This window comes from Meles meles, chromosome 3 (genome assembly GCF_922984935.1).
Source record: "Meles meles chromosome 3, mMelMel3.1 paternal haplotype, whole genome shotgun sequence".
Taxonomy (NCBI): Eukaryota; Metazoa; Chordata; class Mammalia; order Carnivora; family Mustelidae; genus Meles; species Meles meles.
Genome location: NC_060068.1, coordinates 84,162,216 through 84,181,885, shown reverse-complemented (window position 1 = coordinate 84,181,885; position 19,670 = coordinate 84,162,216). Strand labels below are relative to the sequence as shown.

At 37.0% G+C, this 19,670-nt stretch overlaps 1 protein-coding gene across 2 annotated transcripts in view; it reads left to right on the top strand.

Moving 5' to 3' along the window:
* TNPO1 (transportin 1) overlaps positions 1–19,670 on the top strand; it is a 93,013-nt gene that overhangs the window by 35,771 nt on the left and 37,572 nt on the right. The window contains exons 1-6 of one of the 2 annotated variants that reach the window (XM_045999204.1): positions 3,778–4,012; positions 4,147–4,260; positions 7,160–7,235; positions 11,307–11,456; positions 14,481–14,587; positions 16,103–16,236. In XM_045999204.1, the coding sequence (XP_045855160.1) occupies positions 4,156–4,260; positions 7,160–7,235; positions 11,307–11,456; positions 14,481–14,587; positions 16,103–16,236 (572 nt within the window). In that variant the 5' untranslated portion in view covers positions 3,778–4,012; positions 4,147–4,155. Of the gene's footprint in view, positions 1–3,777; positions 4,013–4,146; positions 4,261–7,159; positions 7,236–11,306; positions 11,457–14,480; positions 14,588–16,102; positions 16,237–19,670 lie in introns of those variants that run through there. The other variant, XM_045999203.1, reaches the window with a different exon arrangement.

The following is a 19,670-nucleotide window of genomic DNA, read 5'->3' as shown; positions in this document are numbered from 1 at the left end:
TTTTGCTTTTTTCAACCAGTGTCTTTACCTTGCATGATTTACAACTCTGGCAAAACTCAAAATTTTTATGTACTTTTAAATTCTTAACGGTTTGGGAGTCTTTCATTTGCTGAAGGCCCCAAATGGTATCTTACAGTAACTTAGCAGACTACTTTCTATTTTGGTGTCATCTTCGATATAGCTAGTTCAAATAACTGTCTTGACTAATGAAGAGCCTTTGGTTGCTGGGGGGTGTTCACTATGGAATGCCATGGCCCAATCAGCATGATTTGCATACTCTAACAGAGAAAAATTTAAAGCACTACTTCCCTTTTTTGAAATACATAGATCATAGTCTTCAGCATGTATAAAGAATTATAATTACTTTAAGAACATCCAGTGTTAATCTTGATATTCTATTTATTACGGTTGTAGTTTACTATTTAAATAATGAGTTCTGCCTCAGAATCTGGTGTCCTTGGTTAGCTTTAAGTGCTTCTGATGTTATCTAGATTTGTGATCCCTCTGGCCACCCTAGCAGAAGATTCTTCCTAATTTTAATGGCTATTAAAATGTGGTGAGTTCTGGAGATAGGGTTGTGATTGCACAACAAATGAGAATGCACTTAATGCCCTTAAACTGTACATGTAAAATGGTTAAAATGCTAAATTTTAGGGGCGCCTGGGTGGCTCAGTGGGTTAAAGCCTCTGCCTTGGGCTCAGGTCATGTCCCAGGGTCCTGGGATGGAGCCCCACATCAGGCTCTCTGCTCAGCGGGGAACCTGCTTCCTCCTCTCTCTCTGCCTGCCTCTCTGCCTGCTTGTGATCTCTGTCTGTCAAATGAATAAATAAAAAAAATCTTAAAAAAATGCTAAATTTTATATCATGTATATTTTACCACAATAAGAAAAATATGGCATAGAAGTTCAAAATGACTTCAGATCTCTCTCTTATCAAGCAGTTAACCACATATTTTTGAGAATCTTTTGTTCCCAATAACTTGAGGTAGGTGTAAGGGAATGGTTTATCTTCGTTCTACCTATCCCATCATCAAATTAAATTTCTTAATACAAACTTAGGGAAAAAAAGGTCTCTGCTTACTTTGATGCAGATATAAAGACAGAAGCATGATAATGATATTACGAGGCACTCATCCTCAGGATGGATGTGATGAAGATGCCTTTTGGACTGGCTGCTATTGGCCCCAGCTTCCCTTTATTCAGAAGTGTGGCTAAGGAGTTAAGTAGGCTATCCAAATGTCAGCTAGACTGGTGTGAAGTGCATGGTTGCAGCTCCAGCTCTCTTAAGTTCAGATTTTTAGGTTCCCTCCTCTTAACTCCCCCTGTCCCCATACCCCAGTATCAGGAGAAATTAACTTTTCACCCATAAGATTCACAAAAATTAAAAGAATGTGCTGGTGAAGATATGAGAGACATTCATATTGTTGGTGAGTGTGAATTGCATAACTGTTTTTAGAAAATAATGTAATAACTGTTAGAAATTTTTAAGTTCACATACTTTTGGTTTAATAATCCCACTGAGTTGCCACTATTGTGTACAGACATTAGTACAAGATTATTTTGTGTGTGTGTGTTTATTGTGGTTAAAAAAGAAAACAAAGGGGCGCCTAGGTGGCTCAGTGGGTTAAGCCGCTGCCTTCGGCTCAGGTCATGATCTCGGGGTCCTGGGATCGAGTCCCGCATCGGGCTCTCTGCTCGGCAGGGAGCCTGCTTCCCTCTCTCTCTGCCTGCCTCTCTGCCTACTTGTGATCTCTCTCTCTCGCTGTCAAATAAATAAATGAAATCTTTAAGAAAAAAAAAAAGAAAAGAAAAAAAAGTACAAGCGTCCTGGAAGCCAGTTAAGTGGTTGAACAAATTATGTTCTACCATTCTAAAGACCCATATTTAGCTATTAAAAAATGAGTTAAATCTATATGTTGGCCAGGAATGAATAGTATATTATGTGTTTAAAAGTTGTAGCATTAATAATTTGTAGTATGATCTTAAAACAAAACAAAACCAGAACTATATGTATGTCAGAGAATAGAGAAAGGTGTAATAGGATTCATATCAAACTTAAAATGGATTCTGTCGGGACATAAGCTTAGAGGTAGGATTGATTAACTTTATGTGGACCACCATGTTGTTTGATTTGTTATAATTTTGTAATTTTTAAATTTTTTTTTTTAAGATTTTATTTATTGACAGAGAGATCACAAGTAGGCAGAGCAGCAGGCAGAGAGAGAGGGGGAAGCAGGCTCCCTGCGGAGCAGAGATCCTGATGCAGGGCTTGATCCCAGGACCCTGAGATCATGACCTGAGCTGAAGGCAGAGGCTTAACCTTAACACTGAGCCACTCAGGTGCCCCCAATTTTTGTATTTTTAACAAGTTTCTGAAGTAAGAGGGAAGGAGAGATCTATAATGATAGAAATTAATAATAGGGATTACTTTGGATGACTGAGAAGTGGGTACAGTGGAAAACCTTGGTACTGGTAATGATCTATATTTTGATGTGGGCTTTGGTTACACAGGCATCTTCAGTTTGTAATAATCCATTTAGTTATATGCCTATGATTTGTATAGATTGTATATATATCAAAGTGTATTAAAATTATGTCACAGCAATACAAGGGAATATGATCATGTTTTTAAAAAGCACTTTGAGTAAATACAATGATATATGAAGGTGGGCAAAAAAAAGGACAACCCCATTATTATGAAATATAAGGTACATATAATATTATGCACACAGAATGAGGACTGGAATAAACTACGATATTAACAGATACCATGTCTAGATTATTTTTGGTTTTGGGTTTTCATTTTTGGTAGTTCAGGGAGTCTGTGGGAGGTGGTGAGCAAAGCCGCACTACAGGATATTAACCAGAAAATAAGGGTGAAGGAGAGAGGAAAGGTTTAAAAAAAAAGAAGGAAAGAAAGAAAAACAATGCTAACTAGAGACATGCGGTAAGGTCAGGTAACTTTAACCCCTGCTAGGAAGGGACTCCTACTAGGAAGGGACTAATTTAATTTCATCTGTCAAACCATCATGTGGTAATAAAGCCATATGAAATATTCTTTCATCAAACTGTTTGATTTTTACAAATAATTCATACTTGATTCTCAAGTTCTGTTTTTGATTAAGCATGTTTTAATGAAACTGTCATTGATATAGTTTCAACTGATTGTAGCAAATGTAACTCTTAGTAGCTTAAGAAACCTATACTTAGCCCAGTCTTCACTAATTAACTATGGTAATTTGCTCAGATATTTTTGAGCCATAGTTGGCACATGGGGGCTAATACCTCCCCAGGTTGGCTTGAGAATGAAATGAGAAAATATGTGAGAACACTCCAATGGAATTAAACACGATCCACTTATAAAATTACATTATTTTTGTTTTTCCTTCACCCTAAAGTCCTTAGTTGTGAAGTGTGGTTATTTCAGATGGAATTTATTTCACTTGAGATCAGAAGTTTAAAAGAATGCAGTTTTTTCAGTCACGTTCTGCAAATGTCAGTGCAACATTTAGTGTTTATCGAAGTGTGGATTGTGGTTACATTTTTAACATTTATACCAAATATTAGTGCTATGTATGTCAAATTGAAATGTAAACTTTTTTTTCTAAGTATTGTTGAGTTGTCGGGAATTATCAGGCTTTTTTCCTTATTCCAGTTATTCTTCATTATTCACCATGTTAACTTAAAATGACTAATACCCAAAATCAGGTCTCTTCAGGTGTTTTGCAGGGGTTTGGATAAGAACTCAACTTCTGGTGAGTCGTTAAATCAGTAATAATCTGGACAGAACTCCACTTGGATTGGGTTGGAGAAAACTGCGTGGCACTAGGACCCAGGGGGCTCCCGTGAGCGGATCTAGGGGCCAGATTGCAAATTCGCGGTGACTCAGTCTGGTCGGCTCCTTGCGCTCGGCGGCCGCGGCGGCAGCAGCAGCAGACGTTGGCGGCCGAGCTGCTAAGATCAGTTCCCCCCGGGTTTCTCCGTCCGAGACTTCTTTCGGGGCACCCCAAGCAGGTCCGAGGCGTCTGGGGAGCAAAGGGGTCGTTCTGGAGGGGAAAGGGGGGGTTGCTTGGCGCGGGAAGCCCTCGGGCCTGTGCACGGGGAGTAACATTTGCTCCGTCTCTTCCTGTGTCTGGCTTTATTTGCAGCAAACCAAGATGGAGTATGAGTGGAAACCTGACGAGCAAGGGCTTCAGCAAATCCTGCAGCTGCTGAAGGAGTCCCAGTCCCCAGACACCACCATCCAGAGAACCGTGCAACAAGTATCCTTTCCGAGGCCTTGCCGCCGCCCTCGCAGCTCGCCCCGCGCGGGGCCCGCTCCCGGCGGCCGGGTGGCTCCCGCCGCCCCTCCCCCTCCTCCCGCTCCCCGGATCCCTCCGCCCGCCCGCGGGGAGAGGCCCGGCGGCCGCCGCAGCTCCTACCCGGCGCCTCGCGCACGCGGCCCTCGAGCCGGGTCCGGGGTGCCGCCGCTGCCGCCAGCTTCCGGCCCGCGGGAGGCGGGGGCTCTCGGCCGCCGCCCGCGATCGCGACATGTGCGCCTGCCGGCCCGCCAGCCCGCCACGTCCCCGCCCGCCCACCGCTGACCTGCTCACGGGGTGGAGAGAGGCGTCGGCGGGTGCCCCGGGTGCGGCGCGACCCCCGGCCCCACACAATGCGCCCCGCGCCAAGGGGCGGCGGTCCGAGCGAGAGTCTGGGTGGAGGGCGCTGTATGCGAAACGGGACTCGCCGGCCGAGCGTCGGGCCAGAAATGGGGTGGAGCTGGCGCGGGGTTTAAACTGCCGCCGCATTGGTTTGGGGTTTCTTCGAGGCCCTTGCCCTCAAAATGTTGGAGGACCTACAAGTGGAGGGGTCTCCGGTCTCATCCCGGGGCTGCTTTTGCTCACACCTGTTGCTAGTTTCCTGGCTCCTGAGGGAAATAGTCTTTTTGGCTCAAAGGCCAACTGCTCAGTTACTCCGTGTTTACCGAGTTTGCTGGGGTCGCAGTCATATTGCTACGGTTTTAGAGCCCGAAAAGGTTAAAAACAGCAAAACCTGTGCTGTGTGTGCTGTCTGTGGTTCCCTGAACGGTGGACAAATAAAAGAGCTCTTTTTGGATACGATAAAGGAGACAGATTCACTCAGTCACAAATAAGCTTTTTATCCCTGTTACTTTGAGGCTAAAGAATTCTTTAAAAAAAAAAAAAATTAAAAGTCTGCTGTTGTTGCAGAGACAATTTGTTTTTTATTGGTAGTGAACAGAACTATAAAATTTGGTAAGTAAGCTCTTTAGTGCAGTTGGGGCTTATTTGAATATAATACGCTGTTAAGGTGAAATTATGTACAGTTCCGACAGAAACTCTGGTAAGTTGGAAGTACTGCATTGCTACTCTAAGTTAGAACTTTAATTAGGTGAGGTAATACATAACTTCTTGATTACTATACTGCTCTTTTAAAACCGGAGAGGATAATGTGGTGCTAGCACTGAGGTAAGAGAGTAGCTTTGGAGTGTGTTGGACCTTGTATCTGAAACCTTGCTGTAGCCCAGTCTTAATTTCTGTTGCATGGCTGTAGGAATGACAAGATATTTAATGAATTACAGGTGATAGTATGACACAGTTATTTCTTAAGTTAGCCAAGCCCATAACCACCTTGTAATTTCTTCTATAGCACTGTATATCATTATTTTCTATTTTGGTCCATATTTATTAAATACCTTTTATATGCCCAGTACTGTGCTTGGGCTGACAATCAATTTTACAGTTTATTCTGTGTGCCTGGAGCATGATATGCCTGCTGCATAAAGAACAAATTAAATTTCAGTACGTGAACTGTATTTAAAAGTACACATTGCTTTGTATTTTCAAAGTGCCTAATGATGAATGACTTTGTTCTTTTGTGTGTCCTTAGGAAAGCATTTATTTTGCTGTTGTTTCTTATAGGCTTGAGCACTGACTATTAGTAATATGGATGGATGGCCCAAGTTGTAAGAAAGTAATTCTTACCAGGAAATATTTTTGAAAAGTTAGCACATCAGCTTGTTAATATTGGCCATTCACTAAAGAAAGAAGCCACAGGGTTTTTCTTTGTCAAGAAAAGTAGACTTTGGGAATTTTTTAGAGAACGTCTTTTGCTAGTTAATTCTGACCACTAACTATTGAGGGTATTTTAGTATGAAATAAATAGCTAATAGAATGTACCTAGAGTTTGTACCATGGGATTAATTTAAAAAATTTAGATCTCAGTAAAAACATTTGAATATTTGTCTAATAAAACACAATTAGGAGTGTTATTAAGAAGGATATTAGAGGTTAAGAGGGTGTGAAGAAAGGTATAATAGGACATTACGTTACTGTTGACTGCCAACAGAATGAAATACCTGCAAATTTAAGTCACCAGAAATGATAAGTCTTGGGGAGGGGGGACAATTTTAGAACTATTGCAGTTCAGTAATTTCATACTGACTTTATGTAATAAGACTTGATATGTAGACTTGTGTATGAGTGGCATTTTATAGTCAGTTTTTTATCTCTGGAAAAACGAGTCTAGTAAAAGCACTTTTATAAAGTTAATTTTTCTAAATGATTTTATTTCTTTGGAATGCTTTTCATTTTTGTCATTATTTTTTGTACCTAAATACCCTTCTTTTTTTTTTTTTTTTTTTTAAGGTTTTATTTATTTACTTGACAGACAGATCAGAAGTAGGCAGAGAGGCAGGCAGAGAGAGAGGAGGAAGCAGGCTCCCCGCTGAGCAGGGAGCCCGGTGTGGGGCTCCATCCCAGGACCCTGGGATCATGACCTGAGCCGAAGGCAGAGGCTTTAACCCACTGAGCCACCCAGGCGCCCCGCTAAATACCCTTCTAATTAAGGTTTTTAAAGTTCAAATAAATCCAGAATTCTGTTTTGAAAGGGTTTTTTTGCTATGTTGAACATTCTGAAGATGGAAGTTGGCTTATGTTGTAATGAATATAATTGATATAAAATAGTAAGTTTAATATTTCAGTCATAAAGTACCTAAGAAATCTCATGGTGAGGTTGATGGTTTTAATAAGATAACTTTATTCTTCTTGAGAAAAAAATGCTGGATTGAAAATACCGTGAAAGGGATTCTTGATTTTAGATTTAAAACGCTTAATTTTTCCTTAGATTACATTGAGAAGTTTCCTTAACTACTGTTTGTTCTAGAAACTGGAACAACTCAATCAATATCCAGATTTTAACAACTACCTGATTTTTGTTCTTACAAAATTAAAATCTGAAGGTAAGTGAGGATTGTATTGATACAACTACTTAAAAAGGTCTTCAAGACCTATTAAAATAGGCTGAGAGTTACTTTGATTTAAAGGTTTTGCATTTTGTAGTAACCACTACTTTACATATGTGGAATGAGCAGAGACTTGAGTCTTAAGTATTTAGATGCTTAATAAGCATTAGGTTGTTAACAGGGTGTTTTATAACAAATTCCCTCATATTTTGTGACTGAAAAGACTGTTTCAAAGTCTGCTTTGGTATTTTCCTTGAATTGTTATTTCATGAATGTCATAAAGATTGATTTAATACACAGATTGAATGTAGGATTTACTAATTAAGTTTATGTGGGTACAGAAAAAAAAATTGAAAGTTCATATAATCAAAATATAAGTTAACTTAGTCGTGTCACCCAGAGAGAATTATTATTACTTTTGGTTAATGAATTCTACAGTCTTCTATGGCTATATACATTTTAAAATTTAACTATAATAGGGATCATTCTCTTCATAAACTTTTGCGGCTTTTTTTTTAAACTTCTAACATGCACTGAACAGTGTAATGAAATTTTTTCATTAACTGTTCTTCTGCAATAGTCTTAAATTATTTTTATGCCACTTCAAAGCCTGAAAATTAGTTTTATTTATTTATTTATTTTTAAACTAGTTTTATTTTTTAAATGGTGTGGTCATTTGATTGTTTCTAATACAGGTCATGTGTCCCAGTAGATTTTATTCATTTCACAAATATTGTTGAGCACCACTTCATTTCCAGGCTCAGGGGCAATAAAAGTAAGCAAAATAAGAATCTCTGCCCTCATGGAACCTACATGAGAAGTGTTCGTCATAGAGTTACTTGATTATTGAAGATTCCCTTCCTGAAACATTGTCAGATGCACAAAAGGCACTCAAGTACTATGGAGTAACTATAAATGTAAACATCATACGCTGTTCAGTGATTAGTGTTTCGGAAGCCACAGAGCAATTAGTTAAAAAGGAAAAAAAAAAACCAAGGGCACTTGGAGTTGGGAAGCAAGTCTTAGTGACACTGCTTCACCTGTCTTGCTTTTCTCAGCTATATAATGCCTGTGTTAAACTACCAAATCATTTGTAAGGGTTCATCTCCGAAGCTCTAGGGGGTTAATGGCCTTAGTGTGTGGTAAAATCTCACTAATTTTTTTTTTAAAGATTTATTCGTTTATTTTACAGAGAGCCACTGGCATGAGTGGGAGGAGGGGCATACTTCCTTCCTGCTGACCACCCAGGCTTAGTTAGTTCCAGGACCTGGAGATGATGACCTGAGCCGAAATCAAGTGTTGGCCACTCGACTGAGTGAGCCACCGAGGCACCCCTCATTGATCTTACATTTATTAAGATTTTGATAATTTATAGGGTACAGCGATTTGTTTTTAATTAATTTTAAATATTCTGGTTAACTTGAGGGATTTTAATTTGTGATTGAGGGATGTAGTGGAAACTAAAACTTTTCCTAAATCTAGGTTTTAAGAAACTAGAAATTCCTTCAGCATATATTTAAATTCAGCAATTAATATTCTTAGTTTTTTAAATATACTTAATATTTTTTCTTAATATAGAAATTTATTTTTCCTGCATAATAATTAATAATCAAATTAGTGTTACTCTTTTTTTTAAGAACTTTAGTACTTACTAAGATACCAAGCCATCTACTCTCCTGTTGTGTGCACACCCTAAATTCCAAATATTAGAGATTGTTAGAATATTATACTCTTTCTTGAAGTTTTAGGGATGTAAGAATAAGTATTTTTAAAAGGAACCACAGAATTCATAAAGCAAGAGAGGATGGGTGACTACCTTCATTTCTTTAGTCACTATTTCTCAAAGAACATAGGAGCTTAACATCTGTGTAACATAATATTCTTGCATCTTATTTGGAACACAAGTTTACTATGTCTAGTTTTTTATTTTAAACAAAACTGGCATTGGGGTCATCATGTTAGTGAAAGAACATAAATAACATCTTTAAATGGAAATGCTTACTTAGTAATCTGTCCGTCCTCTTGTGAATTTGTTTACACTGAATTATGGAGTAAAATTTTAGGTTTGGAAGAGACTTCAGAGATAAGTTTATTTAACAGCAAATTGAGGTCCAACAAAGTAAAGCCTTAACTTTTTTTTTTTTTTTTTTTTTTTTTTTTTTTAAGTAAATGGTTGATTGGTGGCTCTTTGGATTTAGGACAGGACATGTTTTACCTTAAGTAAATATTTTAATATAAAATACTTCTTAATTTTAAACCATTTTTTTTAAGCAATTTTCACCTTTTTTTAAAAAATATTTTATTTATTTGACAGAGAAATCACAACTAGGCAGAGAGGCAGGCAGAGAGAGAGGAGGAAGCAGGCTCCCTGTGGAGCACAGAGCCCGATGCAGGGCTTGATCCCAGAACCCTGGGATCATGACCTGAACCGAAGGCAGAGGCTTTAACCCACTGAGCCACCAGGTGCCCCAATTTTAAACCATTTCTGCTTTGTTTTGTGACTTACTAAAACTCTTCATCTTACAGCATTTATTGTAAAAAACTGTAATGAGTATTTCTTATAAACAAATAACATGCCATTTGGGATAAAATTATATGACTGAATTACTAAGGGCTAATTTAGACAAAAGGATTATTGCTTGAAGAAGTTAAAAATCTGGCTATTCATTTATTTTATGGCAGTTTTAAACTTGCAAGAGAATTTAGAACTGTTTGTTTCATTTTAAGTTATTCATTGGAATGGGTTGTAATTAAAACCAGAAAGAAGTTTCTAAACGGTGACATAAAAGGTTTCAGTGTATATTGCTGTGATGACCTGAATGGGGTTTATGTGCAGAGAAACTTTGCTATGCTTTTGCCCATCGGTATGCATCACCCTGGAATATTTCAGTGCCAGTCAGACTATGGGAGCATACTGCAAACTAGACAAGCTCAGAGTATTCAATTTTTTAAATAGTGTTTGTAGAACAGTAGTGCTGTAATAGTATATTCTGTTCCCCACACCAGCTCTTCATGTCTTCCAGTCTTTTAAGGAGGGTGATACTGCAGCATGCATTGAAGTCTAGACTTGAGCCAGGCTCCTGAGATTCATATTTAGGCTTCCCCACTTAATAGCCTTGTGTGACTTTGGCAAAGCCCTCAGTTTCTTCATTTATGCAGTGGGGATAATAACTCCTGTCTCATGAGGTTGTGAGGATTAAAAGCACACTATTTGAAATGCACTTAGCAGTGTTAGTACCTAATAAGCTTCAAAAGATATTAACTATTACTACTAATACGGGTGGTGATGCCAATTGGTAAAACATCAGTTACATTCTACTAGTATTAAATTTCTTCTTAAAAATTTGTTGACACCCATCTATGGACTAAACTGTCTTATGTAAATTCTGTTTTTAACTTCTGAAAATTTTAAAACTGTTTTACCTTTTTTTTTTTTTTTTAGCTCAGAGTCAAGTGAAAAACATGATATAAATGAGCATCAGTTTATTTGTATGTGAAGGTGATCCCATGTATTCTTTGTCCACTTAATTTTTTAATAGGATATTTGTAGTCACTAATACTTTCAGATCTGTAATTTGATGTTTGTATCAGGTCCAATAAAGCTTGAGTACAGTGGCCATATATAAACTAAATTAACTCTTAAACTAAGTCAGTGGTTCTCAACCAGGTGCAGATTGCCCTCCTCCCCACCCCCTATTGCAATCCATGCTACTTCTCCAACAATCCAGACATTATCTGGAAACATTTTTGTTGTTATACCTTGGGAAGGTAATACCGGCATCTCTGGCCAGTAATACTGCTAAACATCATAGGATGCACAGGACAACACCCAGCAAAGAATTATCTGACCTAAAATGTCAATAATGCCAAGGTTGAGAAACTCTGAACTACAAATCATGGAGCTAATCTTCTGATAATCATTTATGATACTTTTTTTTCCTTTTTCCTGGTTATAGCAAAATTACTGGAATGTCGCAATCAAGTTTTGAATAAGTATTTTAAAAGTTACTGTTCTTACATATTTTGAAATGAAAACTACTTTAAAAGTCTAATGCTGTTTTATTACAGATGAACCCACAAGATCGTTGAGTGGTCTCATTTTAAAGAATAACGTGAAAGCGCATTTTCAGAACTTCCCAAATGGTGTGACAGACTTTATTAAGAGTGAATGTTTAAACAATATTGGTGACTCCTCTCCTTTGATTAGAGCCACTGTAGGTAAGTTACATTGTTACATAGTTTTGCTTATCTGGTTTGTAACTGGATTGTTCTTTGAGATGGTAGACTATTCTCATAGGAACTTTTGTCATCCGTTTCATGTTGAATTGTGAGAAGAGAGGGGGGTTTTTCATTGCCGCTTTCAAATGCTTTAGAAAGCATTTGAAATTCATTACTATAATAATGAACATAGTAAAGGCCCTTAATTAGTGAGACCAGAGTCACTGGTAGTTGCTTAATCAAAGTTCATCAAGTGGGACATAAACAAATGATACTAATTTAGGACTATGGCCCCTTTTTTTGAATTCCTTACTATCTGATTTTCGTGTATAATAAACATGGGATATAATTTCGTTGCATTTTCTTTACGTGGAAAGATTTCGTAAAATAACTTAAGAATAGGACATTAGGTTTTGCTATTTTCTATCCTTGTATTTAATAATTGCCTTGTCTGTATCTAATTACAGCAATTTTTGAGTCTTTGCAGAGTTTTCAACTTGAATCGAACTATCAGTTTATGTAATGCTGAATTAAAATGTTCAATTATAATAGCTGGTATAAATAGGTTTGGGAGTAAACACAACTGACTGTTGGTGATAGTTGGTGATAGCATTCATGGACGCAGAAATAGGCAGGAGGACTTAAAAGAGTGGCCTACTAAAGGGCAGCATTCAGTATGCCATGGGATTTAAAGCCACTAAATTTCACAAAGACCTGGAAAGCTTCTGTTAATCTGGCAGGTTGGTTGAATGGAAGTCAGTTAAGAACCTCCATAATGATTAAATCATTTTCATTGAATGTTCTTTTGTATTTTTTGTCTCGTGGGTTTGAAAAGTACCCAATACATCTTTTACTTAAGAAACAGGCTCTGTGGCTTCTCTCAAAATATGTAAGTCTTAAATACTGCCATTATTAACACTGATTTTAAATGGGATGGATGGAGGGCATTTGTGATTTGAGAAAAGGGAATTCCTGGTTTATTCTGATGGACTCTCATATACCTTCCTAATGTTCTGCCCCCTCTTGACAGTAGTAAAAAAGAATAGTGAGTATATGCCAGACTTCTCAAATATTTTTAATCTTAACTGCATATTAGGAATCTTGCCGAGGAAGTTTGTTTGAGAAGATTACATTTTGTTGACTGCGGTAATCCATTAGACAAATGTAAAATTGTTTGTCCTGTTAAAGAGTATGTGGTTGGTTTGTAATTTTATTATTTTGGTGACTATACTTTATGTGTGTTTACATAATATGGGGAAAAAGATTTTGGGGGGAGTGGATGAAACTATATGGGCCAGTTAAATTTGAATTTGTTGGTCTATCAACATTCTCTAATGTTCTTCTAGCAGAAGTAATGCAGTCTGTTAGTGCCAAGTTGTAGTTTGGCATTTAATTTTTGTTACTGCCTTTTTTTTTTTTTTTTTTAAGACATGCTTAGTTTTCTTTAGGCAGATCCAGAGCTTGCTTTTACCCTTAATTCTTAAAAATTTTAACTTTAGGAAAGAAAAATTGTCAAGAAGGAACAGCTCTGCCCTTGGCCTTCTTGCTTTTTGATCTTACTAGAGGACTGTTTTAAGGGTTATGTCTTTAAAATGCTACCAATCCATTGACTCTTACCAAATAATTTATGGGGGGGTTTGGGGAGGTTTTTTGTTTGTTTGTTTTTAGTGCAGAGTATATATTGGCTAACAACGTTAGGCTTTTTAGTGCTTTGCCACTGGGAGCAGACTTCTCAAACTAACTGTGGAAAATTCAAAGACAATTTATACACAGAAATAAGAAGAATTCACTGTTTAGTAATTGATGATTTACTGTATGCCAGGCAGGCATTTTGTTTACGTGTCTCACTGTGAGTTCTCAAAATAACAAGAGAACACTTTTTCTTTATTCTCACTTTTACAAATTAGTATTTTGAAGTTTAGAGTGCATGTAATTTGCCTACTGTCAGAGTTTATACAAATCTTAATTATGGTACTAGAAGGTCTAAAATCATCAAATGAAGTATATTATCTTACTCATGTTAAATTTGCTAAGGCAGAGAAAAACAAGGATGATGCCAGTGATTCATCCTTGATCCTGAAAGTGGGAACTGATGGAGGACTGTGTGGTTCTTTCCACACCAGAAGGGTTGTTGCACACAGGATTGTTAGCCATTGATGGTTCATCTACTTTCATTTTCCCTACCTTGGTCCTTGGCTGTGATCCTTCCTAGCTTAGTCAGAGAGCTGATTTTTGCTTTATGCATTTTTGTTAAAAACTACCAGATTCAGATACTCATCACCCAGTGATAAGCACTGCTAATGTTTTGGTATATTTTCTTTCTACTATTTTGCGTACAATTTCTATAAAAGGAGGAACACGTTTGACCCTTGGAACAGTACAGGTTTGAACTGCGTGGGTCCGCTTACATGTGGAATTGGTTTTTCTGTAGATACAGTAAATGTATTTGTATTGTGATTTTTAATAACATTAAAATAAAACCATATAAAATACATGTATACAAAATTTGTTAATCAGCTGTGTTATCATTGAGGCTTTCAGTTAGCAGTAGGCTGTTAAGTTTTGAGGAGTCTGCAGTTACGTGTTGATTTTTGACCGGGGGGTAGCACCCCTAACCCGGCCACATTGTTCAGGGGTCAACTATAATGAGTGGAATTGTTCTTGTTATTGTTGGAAAAGAGTGAGTCGTATAGTTTTTTTGTACATATAATTGTTAACAGCACAAAAGGTAAACGAAGTGTTAGAAAACAAGATTAGAAACCTCTTATTTATTATGCTGTGGTTTTTCTGTAGAAGTGTTGTGGTGAAAAGAGGTCCTGGGCTGATGTTGGCCATTTAAATGAGCATGTTAAAGAGTATGTGGTTGGTTTGTAATTTTATTATTTTGGTGACTATCCTTTGTGTGTGTTTACATAATATGGGAAAAAGATTTTTGGGGGAGTGGATGAAACTATAGGGGCATTCGTGTGGCAGTATCTGACATAATGCAGTCAGATTCCCTAATGGTATGTGTTTCCTTTCAAGGTATTTTGATTACAACCATAGCCTCCAAAGGAGAATTGCAGAATTGGCCTGACCTCCTACCAAAACTCTGTAGCCTGTTGGATTCTGAAGATTACAACACTTGTGAGGTAAAGAAATATGCTTCTCACATTTTCTTCTCTATTTTTCTTGTCATGTTGTATATTTGCAACCTTTGGAAAAAATACTTGGTCTGAAACATACAACTTCAAAAACTTGAAAGCTTCAAGTTACCCTCTATTTTTACATTAGTGACCATTTATCTTATTGTTTTCTATAACGACTATTAGGTTATGAAGCCTGTTTATTTTAATTGCTACAAGGACGTATAATCAGTCAATCCATTAATGTGGTATTTTTCGAAGATAGGCTTAAATTTACCAACCTTGAGCACTTTCAGCCTTCTCTAAATTGTTTCTGTGCCTCTTGTTTTATGACATGGCTGAAGTATATGTAATCTAGCTTTAATCACGTAATGATTATAATCTCCTATTTGCCACTGATCAGTAGCAACCTTTCCATATGGGAAAGGAAGTCTATGGATTTCTCACTATTTATGAGTACTTTTAAATATCTCTTTCATTACCAGGCCTCTAGTTTGTGTAGAAATCTGTTTTAAATGGAAACCATTTTAGGTATTGTGCTTCTTTTAAGGAAATAACCTAACAAAAAATTTCAAATGGTCTTTTGATTTGGCAGTTTGTTGCCAGATCTGAAAGAAGGAAAGGAGGGACTGGAAAGAGAGGGAATAACCAAAGGGGTCTCTAAAGTTACACTTCTCCCCGCCCCCCCAGAAAAAAAATTACTTTCTCATATATACATTTTCCTGTAACACCTAAGAAATACACTAAGATTACAGAGAAACTAAAATAATAATAGTGTTCAACCATCAAGTAAGAGTTGATTAAAATTTAAATTGTGCTTTGGTATAGTGACAGTAACATGAAAGGAGATGAGAATTTTTAAAAACACTTACCAAGAATAAAAACTTAAAACTGCAGTAATCATGAAATTATGGAGCTTCTACATAAGTCACATTTTAAAAAGTATTCTTCAATTAACTGTGCCATGAAAATAAGCACCAGGTTTCTGCTACTGGTGGAATTATAAGCAGTAAATCAGATGTTTGAGGTAATTAGTAGGTTGCATATTGTTTATAGGAGCTCTAGGTTGGCCCATTTAGTGTAAAAACGGTTATAGGAAAATAGTTGCTAATTTGAATTTTCTGCCCTTTTAACTGACTTTGTAATCATTATCCAGTGAATGGTTTTCGTATTAAGTAATTTTTCAATGATGTTAAGACTTCTTTCTGACTTCTAAAATTCCCCAGAATATTTCGGGAGAAGTTGGCTTTTTTACTATAGTTTCTGCCAACCAGAATATCCTCTAATTTTTAAGTCATTCAATGCTAAAATAAAACATACCATTATATTTGAACTGAGATTTTAGGTAACTTAGTGGTATAGTGATTTCTGTCTTAAAGTTGATGACTAAATTTATGGATTTTATGAGGCAGTATTTTATGGAGACTGAGAACATTAATTCATACAAATTCATCAGTATTCTTTAGTTTGCTTTTAAAATGCCTTCATTTTTAGTTCTAATGATATAAATGTCTTTCACAGGGAGCATTTGGCGCCCTTCAGAAGATCTGTGAAGATTCTGCTGAGATTTTAGATAGTGATGTGTTGGACCGTCCTCTCAACATCATGATCCCCAAATTTTTACAGTTCTTCAAGCACAGTAGTCCAAAAATCAGGTACTTGTGTAGCCAGTATTAAATTAACTCACCCTCCAATATGACATCTGGATTGTTTAGTAATTTTAGATTAAGAGTTTACATCTAATTAAAAACATTTGGAGCGTGAGGGTGGAAGGATTTTTTAGAACATTCTGCAATCAGTAGGCCTGCTTGGCCAGAAGTTAACCTTGGGTTGCTCTATTGTCCTGTATATATCCCTAGTTTCTTACATGGTGCCTAGCATATAGTTGTTGCAAGATTATATTTAAATATTAAGTTAACCTTTGACTAACTGATCATCTGTTATCCTGTCAAGCTATAATTACCAAGATGCTTTCTGTTGAAGTGTGTAAGCCTCCTGTCTGTAACTACACCAGAATTTCCCTCAAACTGCTGTACTTCCCCCCCCCCCCATCTCCAGTTAATGTGTTTTAATCTAACTTGTCTTTTGTTTATTGCTACTGTGGAAAAGTCATTGCTCTTCCGATTGGTAGTTGCTTTGCTTTTTGTTGTTTCTAATTGTCAGTGCTTCGTGTTTTTATGTAGAATGACCAAAAACCATATTGCTATTTAAAGTAGAAGTTATGAGGGTTCCTAGATGTGGTTGTTTAAGGATATCCATCCAACAGCATGAACTTTACTGGATATGCTGTGAGTGTTTGTTTAGATGTCCTTTGGAGCTTACCCCAAGATCCCAAGCTGTATTCAAAGGATTATGGTTTGAACAGTGTGACCAGAGGGTAATCAGGCATCTTTCTCTCGCTTAAATTCTGTATTTAGTTCTTTTTCTTTTACCTCAATTTAATTTTAGTTATTTTTCATCTTAAATGGTACTTAATGCAGTGTTGTTCTCAGAGAGATACATGCTCATTTATGGTAGTGCCATGCAAATAAGTAGTAACATGCCCAAAATAAGATGTTACTCTTCCTGAAATAGTTAACTAGATAGAGTTCATGTTCCCTAGGGAGTTGTCTATTAATCTTTAAAGTAAGGTGATGAAAGAAAGTGTGGTAATTTGCCTACTTTACTTCGAAGAAAGAAACTCACTTTTTGTGACAGGTCTTAGCAAGTAAAAGAGTAACAGAAAACTCTAAATAACATATTCCTGGCAATTGGTACACTATTGCTGGACACACAAGTTTTTTGTAATTTAATACATTTTTGTAGCTGGTCAGTTGTTTAAACTTAACTCGGTAGTGTTCAGTACTACAGAAATGTTTCTGTTCAGTGAGTGTTCGTTATTTCCCATTTGAGAATCTGTTCTACATACCCATAAACACTTTTTCCCATTTTAATGTATACTTGGGTAAATGTATCTGCTGTATATTTTAGCAATACACTGAACTCCATCTTCGTAGGATTTTATTCTGTATTATTACTTACTATCTTATTTATACAGCTTAACTGGTATTTCGTATGTACTCTTAAAAACGTTTTTTCCATCTCAGTAACTGTTGAACTTTGAGAATATAGAATGAGGCAAAGGAATGTAGTTTTATCCATCACATGACTAAGCAATTGAAAAATTAGGGCTGTTTTATTTTTTAAACCCTACCAGAGGTACACAAAGATGGGTTATGATCTTTGCCTCATGATGTTCTCATCATGGCCCACTTCCATTTTGTCTTTAGTTACTCATTAGGTATTTTTAATAATCACTACCACCTAGAACAAAAGCTAAGATCTTGATGACAACAACCTACATCTCAGCCCAACTTTTTCCTTCCCTTGCATTGTTAAAAAAAAAATATATATATATATATTTTAAAGATTTTATTTATTTATCAGAGAGAGCACAAGCAGGGGGAGCGGCAGGCAGAGGGAGAAGCAGGCTCCCCACTGAGCAAGGAGCCCGATGCTGGACTTGATCCCAGGGCCTTGGGATCCTGACCTGAGCTGAAGGCAAGATGCTTAACTGAGCCACCCAGGCATCCCTAAAAAATAAATATATTGCATATATATGTAAAATGCATGTCTTTGTGTGTATGTCTTTGTTTTTAACTTTCTGGGAAGTATTTAATGAATTTAATCTTTGGTGGCTTTTTAAATTTAATATTATATTACTAATGTTTCATCCATATTTTGTCATTGTAGCTCACTTGTTTTGACTACTATATACTACTTGGCATGGTGATTAAACAATTTATTCATGTTATCTGCCCCCACTCCCCCCCACCCACCCTTGCAGCTTTTGGGTGGCTTCCACGTATTTGCTATTGTGGATAGTACTGCTGAAAACATTTATTTCTTGTCTCCGTTTGTGTATTTGCAAGAGTTTCTCTAGGAAGATCTAAAACCTTTGGGGAGGAATTTCTGGGACAGAAGGCAAATAACAAGGAAAGAACACCAGAGTTTTCCAGGGTGGTTGCATCAATTTATACTCTCTAATAACAAAGTGCAAGATTCTCTGGGTGCACAGCATTTAGTATTGTGATGTATTTTAATTTTCACCAGTCAGATATAAAATTGTGTTTCATGATGAATTTGATGGTTTACCTCTCTGTCATTAATCATGTTGAACATCTTGTCACAGGTTATCTGTTCGTAGTACCTTTTTCTTTTGTCTTTTTCTCTTGGGTTATCAGGAAAGGCAGAACAGAAAAATAATTTCATGATGAATACTGTGGAAAATAATAGAATAAGGGATTAGACAGTGATTCACAGGTATTGTATATAGAAGGTTTTCTATAAAGGTAATATTTGTGCAGAGACCCTGAACAAAGTTAAAGTAGCAAGTCTTTGAAAGGTCAAGGAGAAGGACATATAAGATAGGTAACACCAAGTATAAAGGTCCTGGAGTTAGGGATAAGCCGTTTAACAGTGACAAAAGAAGAAAACTTTGTTAGCACAGTAAAAATGAAGTTAGGAGAGTAAGAGTAACCACAGCATAGTGGAAGGTCTAGGCCTAGGCCAGTAGTCAGCAAACTATGACCCATGGGGCCAAATTCAGCCCATAACCTGAATTAAGAATGATTTTTTTTTTTTTTTTTTTTTTTTTTTTTTTAGAATTTATTTATTTATTTGACAGAGATCACAAGTAGGCAGAGAGGCAGGCAGAGAGAGAGGAGGAAGCAGACTCCCCGCTGAGCAGAGAGCCCGATGCGGGTCTCGATCCCAGGACTCTGGGATCATGACCCGAGCTGAAGGCAGAGGTTTAACCCACTGAGCCATGGGGGATGAAGCTGCCACAGAAGTCTTGTAATATTTATCATTCTTTTGTAGGAAAGTAGATTGTTTATTTTCGGAGTAATCTGAACAAGGGTGTAATGTGATGTTATTTATGTGTGTCTAAAAGGTAACCTTTTAGACTAGCAGGCCATCCTGCTAGTATTTTTGTTGGAAAATCAAAAGAAAGGGGGGAATGGTGTCATCATTTTTTCTCATCACTTAAATTGACAAGATTGTGTCCCACTTGTATTTACCATTTGATCTTTTGTAGGAAAACTTAGAT